This window comes from Aotus nancymaae, unplaced genomic scaffold (genome assembly GCF_030222135.1).
Source record: "Aotus nancymaae isolate 86718 unplaced genomic scaffold, 86718_ANA_hifiasm-v0.15.2.pri h1tg000011l, whole genome shotgun sequence".
NCBI lineage: Eukaryota > Metazoa > Chordata > Mammalia > Primates > Aotidae > Aotus > Aotus nancymaae.
This window is the reverse complement of record NW_026988422.1, coordinates 54,772,664-54,787,193: the sequence shown is the minus strand read 5'-3', so window position 1 is coordinate 54,787,193 and position 14,530 is coordinate 54,772,664. Positions and strand designations below refer to the sequence as shown.

The 14,530-nt window shown below is 38.2% G+C and overlaps 1 protein-coding gene across 5 annotated transcripts in view; it reads right to left on the bottom strand.

Annotated features, from left to right (window-relative positions):
• PCNX1 (pecanex 1) overlaps positions 1–14,530 on the bottom strand; it is a 208,747-nt gene that overhangs the window by 25,414 nt on the left and 168,803 nt on the right. For all 5 annotated transcript variants that reach the window (XM_021675042.2, XM_021675043.2, XM_012438164.3 and 2 more), the window contains 2 exons: positions 3,881–3,981; positions 2,657–2,807 (listed from right to left, as the gene is read on the bottom strand). In XM_021675042.2, the coding sequence (XP_021530717.2) occupies positions 2,657–2,807; positions 3,881–3,981 (252 nt within the window). The remainder of the gene's footprint in view (positions 1–2,656; positions 2,808–3,880; positions 3,982–14,530) is intronic.

The following is a 14,530-nucleotide window of genomic DNA, read 5'->3' as shown; positions in this document are numbered from 1 at the left end:
ATGGTACCACACTAAACACAATGAGAAATACATGAGAATTGCAAGAGATCACTTTTTATTGAAATACACAATTGACTGGAAAGGTGAACTGCTCACACAGAGATGATTAGTGTCACATGGCATTTTAAGCATACTCCCACCATTTGAGCTCACTGCAGTAGCAACAGAAGGTGACTATGAAATTACTGTAGTGGTATAATATTAATATATACCACAGTTAACTTTATGCAGTTAAAATTTAATACTGCATCTTTATGTTTGTTTACATTTCTCTCAACTGCAGATAGTGCCATGTACAGTCTATAAGTGTTTTTGTAAGTTTTGATAAATTTTAACTTTTTATAATAGATTTCTATGTTTTATGGTAGCTTATAAAACAAACTAGTATCTATTTTTATGCATTCATGACATACCTAAGTTTGTCTTATTTTATTGCTATTTCTAGGCTTTGTAGTTTATGTTTTTCAAATTGTTGCAAATCTCCAAAAAAGTTTCCAATATATTTACTGAAAAACAATCTGTGTATAAATGTACCTATGAAGTTCAAACCTGTGTTGTTCAAGGGTCAACTGTACTTTCATTCTCTTGTGTAAACATCTAGAAGCAGAATTATTGGGTTGTAAGGTAGATGTATATATCCTTTATTTTAGTATATAAGCCTATTGTTCACTTTTATGGATTTTCATGAGCCTGTGAACTTTGGCAATGACTAGTACTGATTTACACATCTATAATTTCCTGCCTGAGAAATACTCATAGACAACCCAATGTCTTGCTCAAAGTGATGATCAATAAATGGTTGTTGTTTATGACTTCATAGGTCAATCTCCATCTTCCTAGAAGGTATATCAGAATTAAGGAACTTCTCTAGGTTGCATTACATTCTCCACCTCTTCTCCTCCCCTCAGCCCTCCATGGTTCCTGGGTTCCAATTCTACAACCTCACCTCCCTGTTTATAACTGTTGTCAGTCCTGGCTAATGATGGGAGAGTGCAATATCCAAGTGTGCTGGGCCAGAATATAAAGTAGAGAATCACTGATATTGGCAATAATGACACAGCCAAAGGAATATTTAAGGAAAGAGACCTGGCAGCAATAGGCAAGAGAGTGCTTGTAAGAAGAGACTAGGGGCAGGCACCCAAGGCATCAGAAGCTTTAAATTCTGTGCTCAGTTTAATCTCAGACAAGTTGAGATAAAATATCTGTCATAACACTTATTATTAATTAAAGAAGTTTGTCAGAAGCTATTAGAAAATTATGCTATAAAAAAGAGAGTATTTCTTATAAAGCAGATATATACTTGGTACCTTTCCAGAAATTTCTAAGTTTTAAAAACATTTTAATCTGAAGTAATTATCTTTTTGAAAATGCATTGAATTTTGTCTCAAAACTCTAAAGCTAGTCTGAAGATGGACAATTCTATTTGATCCCAAATCAGTATTTCCCCCATAATCCTCAAACAGTGTTCCATTTTTCACAGAGATTTTCAAATAATGTATCCCTTATTAGTAATGTTCCTGAAGGAAGTGAGATTGTTAACTTAATTCTCACACTTTAGATTATATTAAAATGACTTGAAGAGTAAGCCACAATTTGGGAGCAAAAGATTCAATTAGATTTCAGCACTGCGGATACACTTTAATGAGTCTTATTGTGGGGTCTCTGTCATCAGATTTGATAACCATTTTCCCGTGGAATGATTACAGGAACAAGTGCCAGTACTTAATTTCACAATATATCCTTGCAATGATCTAGGGCTTTACAATGCATTGTGGAGTTCACTTTTAATGTCATTACCCTACTAAGATATTTAGCTAAGCCTAAGTCTGTCTTAACCATCTATTATTCTATATAACACATGGAATGAAATTCATCATTCAGTAACAGCAGCACTTGTAACACTCCTGAAGTGTTACTATACTACATTTAGAGTTGGCTAATATTCATACAAGAAATAGACAGGAATTACAATCACATGAAGTCAAAACAAGTATTATGGGGGCCAAAGACCTTTACTTATAGCTTATAAATAATTTTTCTTTTTCTTCACATTTCATACCTGTATCAGTCGCTCTCTACCGTTAATATTCAAATTTACTATCAGAAACATAGGTTCAGGTTTTAAAGTTTAAAATATCTTGTCATGAAATCACATTTTTCTTTTATTCGGATCAGAATATTTCTCAAAAGGTTCCTAAAACACATAACTTGGAAGTTGATATTGTTTGGTTGTGTCCTTACCCAAATCTCATCTTGAATTGTAGTTCCCATAATCCCCACGTGTCCTCAAAGGGGCCTGGTGGGAGGTAACTGAATCATGGGAGCAGTTACCCCCCTGCTGCTGTTCTCATGATAGTGAGTGAGTTCTCATGAGAGCTGATGGTTTTATAAGGGGTTTCCCCCCACTTTTACTCAGCACTTCTCCTTGCTGCTGACATGTGAAGTAGGATGTGTCTGCTTCCCCTTCTGAATGACTGTAAGTTTCCTAAGGCCTCCCTACCCCTGTGAAACTGTGAGTCAATTAAACCTCTTTCTTTTATAAATTACCCAATCTCAGGTAATCCTTATAGCAGCGTGAGAATGAACTAATACCGAAGTCACTTGAAGAAGGATCAGCAAACACCAGTAATGAATCAGAAAAATCTCATCTTCTTACCTGATGAAGTTTAATGGACATACGGATCCCAGGGACTACTACTTTCCTTAGCAATTCCATGTCAGCAAAGATCCATTCATCTCGAATTGAAGAAATACGGAAATCTCCTTTAAATAGGGCATGCAATCCATAGAGGAATGACTCTAAATTACTGTTAAGATTGGAGATAAAAGTTCACATGTTTTGACAAAGGTCTTCCATGACACTGATTCTTACATCTGGGTGTGCATCAGAATCACCTGGGAGTGTTTTGAAAAATACAGATTCCAGGAACTAACATCAGAACCCTGAACCAGAATCACAAGAGATAGGGCCTATTCAACCTGGGACCCTTATTTATGAACCACTGTAATAGTGAGTCCATGAAAATAAACAATAGGCAAAGAGCCTATTAGTTAAAATAAATTTAAAAAGCTTAAGGGAAAACATGTAGTTATTAAAGAAAAAATTCAAAATACGTGGTATTTCTTAATTCTGATTCATTTGGATGTGTATGTTAGGAAATCCAGTTTAGATTGAGAGTTTCCAAATCTAATACATGACTATGTCAAACGTATAAATACCCTGGACAAAGACTGGAAGGAAATATGAAAAAATAGAAATAAATGAATTTATTAAAAAAAATAGATGTAAACAGGAGGAGACCAATCAAAATTCATGGGGTGGTTATATTTTAAAATGTCTTAAATTCATTATATTCTCATTATCAGTGGCTACCCACATGTGTGAATTTTTTTTTTTTTTTTTGAGACGGAGTTTGCTCTTATTGCCCAGGGTGGAGTGCAGTGGTGTCATCTTGGCTCACTACAACCTCTGCTTCCTGGGTTCAAGCACTTCTCCTGCCTCAGCCTCCTGAGTAGCCAGGACTACAGGCACTCACCCATCACCACGCCCGGCTAATTTTTATATTTTAGTAGATACGAGGTTTCACCATGTTGGCCAGGCTGATCTCAAACTCCTGACCTCAGGTGATCCACTCACCTCGGCCTCCCAAAGTGCTGGGATTACAGGCGTAAGTCACGATGCCCAGCCACATTGTGTGAATTTTAATAACCAGTTAGGACAACTCAACTATGTCTAAGAAGATGATATATAGAAATATAAAATCTAAAAAGACTTTACAATAAATTAGCATAGAATACATGCTTCCATGAAAAATGATTTTAGATTTAGGTTATACAGCTTCCCATACTCTCTTCCTCAGAACAGAAATGCCTTCTTTACCTGGACATATGATGGGATGCAGTCCCCAAAGCTCTCCGTCCAAGTACACAGAGTCCATAACAGAGAGTCACCAGAGAAGAATCTTTGTCCACATCCAGTGGCTTTAAAAAACAAAGAACATTAGTTATCAGAAAGGTATATAAGTATTTAACAATTCATAAATCTAATTAACATAGAGAAATAATAAAAAATTCAAAAAGTACATAATTTCTATCCCTCAAAATAAGCTTAGTAATAAAACAGTATGAAATGAAACATGAATGTGTATGGGGATACACATATCCTTAATAAAATCTAAAATTTCATAATAATGGAACATAATTAAAACAAAAAACTGACAATATTATAAAATATTAGGATTTTAGCTAAAGATTTCAAAGTACTTACTGAGATTATTGATATTACCTTCTTCTGAAAATACAATATGTCTATCTATTAGCTACTTATGTTTTTTCTCAACTACTCATTTCTGACCATAACTTGAAAAGCAGGCTATTAGTGGCAGCTGTGTTTGCCTATTAGTGACTATAAACATAGTAAAGAAAATCAAGTTGATATTCATAAAATATTGTTTCCCCTCAATCTTTTCATTTTTTAACAACTGCATACCTTACAACTGAAAGAAGCTAGTAACTCTCCTCTGTTTCTCCCTCTAAGAAAGCCCTAATAATAATCACTGATCACCTTACGTAATACTAAAGAAAATCTTGGTAGTATCTCAGTTACAAAAAAAACAATCAAGGGCAGTGCTTCTCAAAGTATAGTCCTAAGACAAGCAGCATTAACATCACCTGGAAACTAGTTAGAAATGCAAATCTCTGGCCACTCCAGATCTCTGAAATCAAATTCTGGAGGTGGAGTTCAGCAATCACTCTTCAGGTGATTCTAATGCATGCTAAAGGTGAAGAATCAATGATACAGGCTAATAATTAGCTTAATTATTCTAACTTTGCCAATGGTATTTATTTTTTGCTTTATAAACCCCATTAACTTATAAACACAATAGGGGAGCAGTATAAGATATTAACTTACTACTGATTGGTTAATTGTCATTAACTCAATAATTTAATTAATGGCAACTGTGTTAGAGATGTTCTAGTTGCTTGCCAGTTAGATTGTTTCTAAAGATGTATTACCTCGTACAGCACATACTCTAGTTTCATTGAGTAGGCATTTTGAAAAAAATTTGAGGTCCAGGATACAAAACAGTAAATAAGGAGTATGAGAGCACTAGTTTTAAGAAATACAAAAGAAAAATAAAAGAGAGTGGGTGTAGACTTGAAGCTGTATAAAGAAAAAATACTAACAGTAGTTACAATGGGTGATTTTCATTCTTTTTTTCTTCTTCCCTACCTCCCTTCCTCTGTCAACTTCATGGGCTAAAAATGTATTGTTTCTGTGATGAGAATTGTTTTTTTAATTCAGTTCAGGTTTACCTCTGCCAAGATGATGCAATAGAGACCACATTTACCCTCCTACTTGAAACAGCCAAAGAATTGGGCCGTATACATGAATACTAGCCACTGGACACTAGTCCCTGAGAGACACGAAAAAAATGAGGTAGCCTTACAATTGACTGAGCTTATTACCTAGAGAGTTTCCAGACCACAGCACAAGAAAGGGGAGCACAGATTGAGCGAGAGGCCTCAGAGTCAGCTGGAGCTCATAGGGCAGAGTGCTAGAGAGGAGAGAGAGAGGCGAGGGAACATGGAGATCTGCAACAGAGTGCTGATAAGCACACGCAAAGAGGACCCAAGACTGACAAAAAAATCATCTGAAAAGAACAGAAAGGAACAACGGAAAACCTTAGCTAGAACACTCAGGGTGTATTGTCTTGGTCATGGGGAAGAATTAGCTCTAGACTAACAGCTGCTCTGGTCCCTGCAAAGCAAGCCCTGAAAGAATCAAACTGTATCCAAAGAATTTAACTGTGTCACAAAACGAAGTTCAAGAATTATTTACAGAAATACATAAATATCCACCAACCTTGAGGGTAAAATTAATCAAGTCTGGCATCTAGTAAAAAACTGACAGGCATGCAAGTACCAGGTAAACAGGACCCATAATAAGAATAACAATCAATTAACCACTCAATCAAAACTGACTCACAACTGACACAGATGTTAGGCATAACCCACATGGATATTAAAACAACTATTTTAACTATATTCCATAAGTTCAAGAAGGCAGAGGAATAACTGAGCAAGTTAAATGCGGCAAGATTTGTAGAAAGGATCTAAATCAAACTTCTAGAGATAGAAAATGAAGCAATGTCTGAGATAAAAAGTATACTGGGTGGGATCACTGGCATACTAATTCAGAGGAAAAGATAAATGATCTCAAAAACTTAGCAACAGAAACTATGCAAAATAAAATAGAGAAAAAAGACTGAAAATAAATGAACAGGGTGTCAGGGAGCTATAGGATAATCGAGCAGCCTAATATAAATATAATTGGAGTTCTTGCAAAAGGCGGAGAGGAAAACAGAAAAAACTATTTTTAATAATGATGGAGGGAGCATCTTGGAGTAATCCAACTCCAATCCTTGTTGATAAGGAGAACAGAGAACCAGGCACCTGTATGGCTACTAAGGATAGGCTGATGAAGCTGGGGCCTTATGACTGACAAGACTGTTAAAGCAAAAACTTCTATTCCTGCCTCGATGAAACCTATCCAGAAGTAGAAAATTGCTCCCCTTTTGATCCTACAGATTTTGAAGAATTTTGACCTGCCTGAGAAGCACCAGATTGCACACCTCCCCGCCTCGAATGGAGTGCTTCTGGTGGTTCTGGATGGGAGAGAGAACTGGAAAAGATGTTACCACTGGGGTCCCCCCTCACCAGGGAAGATGCCCTCTCTACCACAGTTTGTTGCAGTCTCCTTCAATCATTCTCTTGATCATGAATGTTTGCTTATGACATAGATATTTATATTTCTTAGTGCTTTATAGTTTGTTTGTATTAATAAAGCATTTCTTTAATACATTTTTTAAAATGATGAAAAGTCCCCAAATCTGAAGAAAATGATGTACCTACAGATTCAAGAATCTCAATGAACTTCAAGAACAAGAAACAGGTGGCTGGCAAGATGGCCAGATAGGAACATCTCTGGTCTGCAGCTCTCAGCAAGATCAGCACAGAAGGTGGGTGATTTCTGCATTTCCAACTGAGGTACCTGGCTCATCGGGGACTGGTTAGACAGTAGGTGCAGCCCACGGAGGGCTAGCTGAAGAAGGGTGTTGCCTCACCTGGAAAGCGCAAGGGGTGAGAGAACTCCCTCCCATAGCCAAGGGAAGATGTGAGGAACTGTGCCATGAGGAACAATGCCCAGATACTACACTTATCCCAGGGTTTTCACAACCCACAGACCAGGAGATTCCCTCAGGTGCCTATACCAGCAGTGCCCTGGGTTTCAAGCACAAAACTGGGTGGTCATTTGGGCAGATACCGAAGTAGCTGCAGGAGCTTTTAATTATACCCAGTAGAGCCTGGAACACCAGTGAGACAGAACCGTTCACTCTCCTGGAAAGTGGGCTGAAGCCAGTGAGCCAAGTGGTCTAGCTCAGCAGATCCCACTGCCACGGAGCCCAGCAAGCTAAGATGCACTGGCTTGAAATTCTTGTTGCCAGCACAGCAGTCTGAAGTTGACCTGGGACAGCTCGAACTTGGTGGGGGAGGGGCATCCACCATTACGGAGGCTTGAGTAAGTGGTTTTCCCCTCAATGTGTAAACAAAGCCACTGGTAAGTTAGGACTGTCTGTCCCTTAGCAGAGCCACAAAGCAGTGCCACAAAGCCACTGTAGCCAGACTGCCTCTCTACATTCCTCCTCTCTGGGCAGGACATCTCTGAAAGAAAGCAGCCCCAGTCAGGGGCTTATAGATAAAAGTCCCATCTCCCTGGGACAGAGTACCTGGGGGAAAGGGGAACTGGGGGCGCAGCTTCAGCAGACTTAAACATTCCTGCTGGCTGGCTCTGAAGAGAGCAGTGGATCTCCCAGCACAGCACTCAAGCTCTGTTAAGGGACAGACTGCTTCCTCAAGTGGGTGCCTGACTGCTGTACCTCCTGACTGGGAAATACCTCCCAGCAGGGTTCGACAGACACCGCATACAGGAAAGCTCCACTGGCATCTGGCGGGTGCCTCTCTGGGACAAAGCTTCCAGAGGAAGGAACAGGCAGCAATCTTTGTGGTTCTGCAGCTTCCACTGGTGATACCCAGGCAGACGAGGTCTAGAGGAGACCTCCAGCAAACTCCAGCAGACCTGCAGCAGAGGGACCCGACTATTAGAAGGAAAACTAACAAACAGAGAGGAATAGCATCAACATCAACAAAATGAATGTCCACACAAAAAACCCATCCAATGGTCACCAGCATCAAAGAACAAAGGTAGATAAATCCACAAAGAGGAGGAAAAACCAGCACAAAAAGGCTGAAAATTCCAAAAATCAGAACACCTCTTCTCCTCCAAGGGATCACAACTCCTGGCCAGCAAGGGAACAAAACTGGATGGAGAATGAGTTTGATGAACTGACAGAAGTAGGCTTCAGAAGGTGGTAATAACAAACTCCTTTGAGCTAAAGGAGCATGTTCTAACCCAGTGCAAAGAACCTTGAAAAAAGGCTAGAGGAATTGCTAACTAGAATAAATAGTTTAGAGAAGAACATAAATGACAAAGCTGAAAAACAGCATGAGAACTTCGTGAAGCATACACAAGTATCAATAGCTGAATTGATAAAGCAGAAGAAAGGATATCAGAGATTAAAGATCAACTTAATGAAATAAATCATGAAGACAAGATTAGAGAAAAAACAATGATAAGGAACAAAGTCTCCAAGAAATATGGGACTATGTGAAAAGACCAAATCTATGTTTGATTGGTGAACTTAAAAGTGACAGGGAGAATGAAACCAAGTTGGAAAACACTCTTCAGGATATTATCCAGGAGACCTTCCCCAACATAGCAAGGCAGGCCAACATTCAAATCTAGGAAATACAGAGAACACCACAAAGATACTCCTCAAGAAGAGCAACCCCAAGACACATAAGCATCAAATTTACCAAAGTTTAAATGAAGTAAAAAACGTTAAGAGCAGCCAGAGAGAAAGGTCAGGTTATCCACAAATGGAAGCCCAACAGACTAATAGTGGATCTCTCTGTGGAAATCCTGCAAGCCAGAAGAGAGTGGGGGCCAATATTCAACATCCTTAAAGAAAAGAATTTTCAACCCACAATTGCATATCCAGCCAAACTAAGCATTATGCTTCTCCATAAAGCGAATGAGAAATAAAATCCTTTACAGACAAGCAAATGCTGAGAGATTTTGTCACCACTAGGCCTGCCTTACAAGAGCTCCTGAAGGAAGCACTAAATATGCAAAGGAAAAACCAATACCAGCCACTGCAAAAACATAACAAGTTGTAAAGACCATCCACACTATGAAGAAACTGCATCAACTAATGGGCAAAATAACCCCCTCTCCCCACTACACACAAAAAGCTAGCATCATAATGACAGGATGAAATTCACACATAACAATATTAACCTTAAATGTAAACAGGTTAAATGCCCCAATTAAAAAACACAGACTGGCAAACTGGATAAAGAGTTAAGATCCATCAGTGTGGTGTATTCAGGAAATCCATCTCACGTGCAAAGACACACATAGGCTCAAAATAAAGGGATGCAGGAATACTTCCCAAGCAAATAGAAACCAAAAAAAGCCAGGAGTTGCAATCCTAGTCTCTGATAAAACAGACTTTAAACCAACAAAGATCAAAAGAGACAAAGAAGGGCATTACATAATGGTAAAGAGATCAATGCAACAAGAAGAGCTAATTATAATAAATATATATGCACCCAATACAGGAGGATCAAGATTCATAAAGCAAGTCATTAGAGACTTACAAAGAGACTTAGACTCCCACATAACAATAGCGGGAGACTTTAACACCCCACTGTTAATATTAGACAGATCAACGAGACAGAAAATTAGCAACGATAGTTAGGACTTAACTCAGCTCTGGACCAAGTGGACCTAATAGACATCTACAAAATTCTCCACCCCAAAACAACAGCATATACGTTCTTCTCAGCACCACATAGCATTTATTCTAAAATTGACCACATAATTGGAAGTAAAACACTCCTCAGCACATGCAAAAGAACGGAAACCATGACAGTCTCTCAGACCACAGTGCAATCAAATTAGAACTCAAGATTAAGAAACTCACTCAAAACTGCATGACTACATGGAAACTGAACAATTTTCTCCTGAATGACTACTGGGTAAATAACAAAATAAAGGCAGAAGTAAATAAGTTCTTTGAAACCAATAAGAATGAAGACACAACGTACCAGAATCTCGGTGACACAGCTGAAGCAGTGTTTAGAGGAAAATTTATAGCACTAAATGCCCACAGGAGAAATGGGAAAGATCTAAAATTGACACCCTAACATCACAATTAAAAGAATTAGAGAAGAAAGAGCAAACAAATTCAAAAGCTAGCCAAAGACAAGAAATAACTAAGATCAGAGCAGAACTGAAGGAGACAGAGACATGAAAAACCTTTCAAAAAAATCAATGAATCCAGGAGCTGGTTTTTTGAAAAGATTTGTAACAGACTACTAGTCCGACTAATAAAGAAGAGAAAAGAATCAAAGAGGCACATAAACAATGATAAAGGAGATTTCACTACTGATCTCGCAGAAATACAAATTATCATCAGAGACTACTATAAACATCACTGCAAATAAACTAGAAAACCTAGAAGAAATGGATAAATTTCTGGACACACACACCCTCCCAAGACTAAACCAGGAAGAAGTCAAATCCCTGAATAGACTAATAACAAGTTCTGAAATTGAGGCAGTAATTAATAGCCTACCAACCAAAAAAAAAAAAAGCCCACAACCAGATGGATTATTCACAGCCAAATTCTACCAGAGGTACAAAGAGGGGCTGCTGCCATTCCTTCTGATACTATTCCAAACAACAGAAAAAGGGGAAGTCCTCTCTAACTCATTTTATGAGGCCAGCATCATCCTGATACCAAAACCTGGCAGAGACACAACAAAAAAAGGAAATTTCAGGCCAATATCCCTGAAGAATACCGACGCAAAAATTCTCAATAAAATACTAGCAAACTGAATCCAGCAGTACATCAAAAAGCTTATCCACCATGATCAAGTCGGCTTCATCCCTGAGATACAAGGCTGGATCAAACAAATGCAAATCAATAAACGTAATCCATCACATAAACAGAACCAATGATAAAAACCACAGATAATCATCTCAATAGATGCAGAAAAGGCCTCTGATAAAACTCAACAGCACTTCATGCTAAAAACTCTCAATAAACTAGGTGTTAATGGAACCTATGTCAAAATAATAACAGCTATTTATGACAAACCCACAGCCAATATCATATTCAATGGGCCAAAGCTGGAAGCGTTCCCTTTGAAACTGGCACAAGACAAGGATACCCTCTCTCACCATTCCTATTTAACATAGTATTGGAAATTCTGGCCAGGGCAATCAGGCAAGAGAAATAAATAAAGGGTATTCAAACAGGAAAAGAGGAAGTCAAGTTGTCTCTATTCGCAGATGACATAATTGTATATTTAGAAAACTCCATCACCTCACCCCAAAATCTCCTTAAGCTGATAAGCAACCTTCAGCAAAGTCTCAGGATACAAAATCAATGTGCAAAAATCACAAGCATTCCTATACACCAATAACAGACAAGAGAGCCAAATCATGAATCCCATTCACAAATGCTACAAAGAGAATAAAATACCCAGGAATACAACTTACAAGGGATGTGAAGGGCCTCTTCAAGGAGAGCTACAAACCACTGCTCAAGGAAATAAGATAGGACACAAACAAATGGAAAAATATTCCATGCTCATGAATAGGAAGAATCAATATCATTAAAATGGCCATACTGCCCAAATTTATAGATTCAATGCTATCCTCATCAAGATACCATTGACTTTCTTCACAGAATTAGAAAAGACTACTTTAAGTTTCATATGGAACCAAAAAAGAGCCCGTATAACCAAGACAATTCTAAGCAAAAAAATAAAGCTGCAGGCATCATGCTACCTGACTTCAAACTACACTACAAGGCTACAGTAATCAAAACATCATGGTACTGGTACCAAAACAGAGATATAGACCAATGGAATAGAGCAGAGGCCTCAGAAATAATGTCACACATCTACCACCAACTGATCTTTGACAACCCTGACAAAAACAAGGAGTGGGGAAAGGATTCCCTACTTAATAAATGGTGTTGGGAAAACTGGCTAGCCATATGCAGAAAACTAAAACTGAACCCCTTTCTTACAACCTTACACAAAAATTAAGAAGGATTAAAGACTTAAACTTAAGACCTAAAACTTTTAAAACCCTAGAAGAAAACCTAGGCAGTACCATTCAGGACATAGGCATGAGCAAAGACTTCATCACTAAAACACCAAAATCAATGACAACAAAAGCAAAAATTGACAAATGAGATCTAATTAAACTAAACAGCTTCTGCACAGCAAAAGAAACTAGCATCAGAGTGAACAGGCAACCTACAGAATGGGAGAAAATTTTTGCAATCTATCCATCTGACAAAGGGCTAATATCCAGAATCTACAAAAAAAATTTAAATTTACAAGAAAAAAACAACCCCATGAAAAAGTAGGCAAAGGATATGAACAGATATTTCTCAAAAGAAGACTTTTATGTGGCCAACAAACATATGAAGAAAAGCTCATCATCACTGGTCATTAGAGAAATGCAAATCAAAACCACAATGAGATACCAACTTATGCCAGTTAGAATGGCAATCTTTAAAAAGTCAGGAAACAACAGATGCTAGAGAGGACGTGGAGAAATAGGAATGCTTTCACACTGCTGGTGGGAGTGTAAATTAATTCAACCATTGTGGAAGAAAGTGTGGCAATACCTCAAGGACCTAGAACCAGAAATACCATTTGACCCAGCAATCCCATTACTGGATATATACCCAAAGGATTATAAATCACTCTACTATAAAGACATATGCACACATATGTTTACTGTGCCACTGTTCACAACAGTAAAGACTTGGAATCAACCCAAATGCCCATCAATGATAGACTGGATAAGGAAAATGTAGCATGTATACACCATGGAATACACAGCCATAAAAAAGGATGAAAATAGGATGTCCTTTGCAGGGATATGGATGAAGCTGGAAACCATCATTCTCAGCAAACTAATACAGGAACAGAAAATCGAACATTGTATGTTCTCACTCATAAGTGGGAGTTGAAAAATTAGAACACACGGACACAGGGGGTGAACATCACACACCAGGGCCTGTTGGAGGGTAGAAGGGAGATAGGGGAGGGATAGCATTAGGAGAAATACCTAATATAGATGATGGGTTGATGGGTGCAGCAAACCAACATGGCATGTGTATACCTATGTTAACAAACATGCACATTCTGCACATGTAACCCAGAACTTAAAGTATAATAATAATAATAAAAAAAGAAACATGAGAAAACTACACTAAGGCACATAATATTTAAATTGCTTAAAACCAGTAATAAAGAGAAAATCTTAAAAGTAGCCAGTGAAAAAAGATATTATATTGCATCTACCTTTTTTTTTAGGGTGAGCCTTAATTTATTTATTGTATTTTAGGTTTTGGGGTACATGTGAAGAACATGCAAGACTGCTGCATAGGTACACACGTGGCAATGTGATTTGCTGCCTTTCTCCCCTTCACCTATATCTGGCATTTCTCCCCATGATATCTCTCCCCCACTTCCCACCCCCCGCTGTCCCCTCCCCTATTTCCCCCCAACAGACCCCAGTGTATAGTGCTCCCCTCCCTGTGTCCATGCGTTCTCATTGTTCAACACCCGCCTATGAATGAGAACATGCGGTGTTTGATTTTCTGTTCTTGTGTCAGTTTGCTGAGAATGATGGTTTCCAGGTTCATCCATGTCCCTACAAAGGACACGAACTCATCGTTTTTGATGGCTGCATAATATTCCATGGTGTATATGTGCCACATTTTCCCTGTCCAGTCTATCATCGATGGGCATTTTGCACCTACCATTTTTTCAGAGGAACAAAGAAAAGAATGACAGCAGACTTCCCATCAGAAACAATGCAAGCCAGAAGACAGTATAGCAACATCTTTAATCTGCTGAAAGAAAAAAATTAGTTCAAGCCTGGCAGCACTATTTTGTTACTGCTGGAGAAGGTGTGTGCCCTATTCCCTAAATCACATTAGAAATTCTCACCAAGAATTCTTGCTAATACTAACAACAAAAGGGAAAGAAATTCTTATTATTTGAAAAGTAGTTAAGGAAGAAACTGAGATGAATCCTTTCACTTTCTCATTGAAGGTAACTGTAATGCAGTTAGTTCAGGATCAATCTTATACTACCTTGAAAGGAAACTACGGAAGAAGGGTCTGAGGCAGCTTTTAAACATTTAGATTAGGACACTACAGCTTGGAGTCAGCAAGTCTGGCTTGATTTACGTCCCTAGGAAGAGGTTATTCTGGGAATGTTGATTCAGAGAGTAATGTGCAAGACCTTAAGGAGATGAAGATAATCTTGTTCAACTTAAAAGAAAAACTAGAGCAGAAGGGAGAGTATA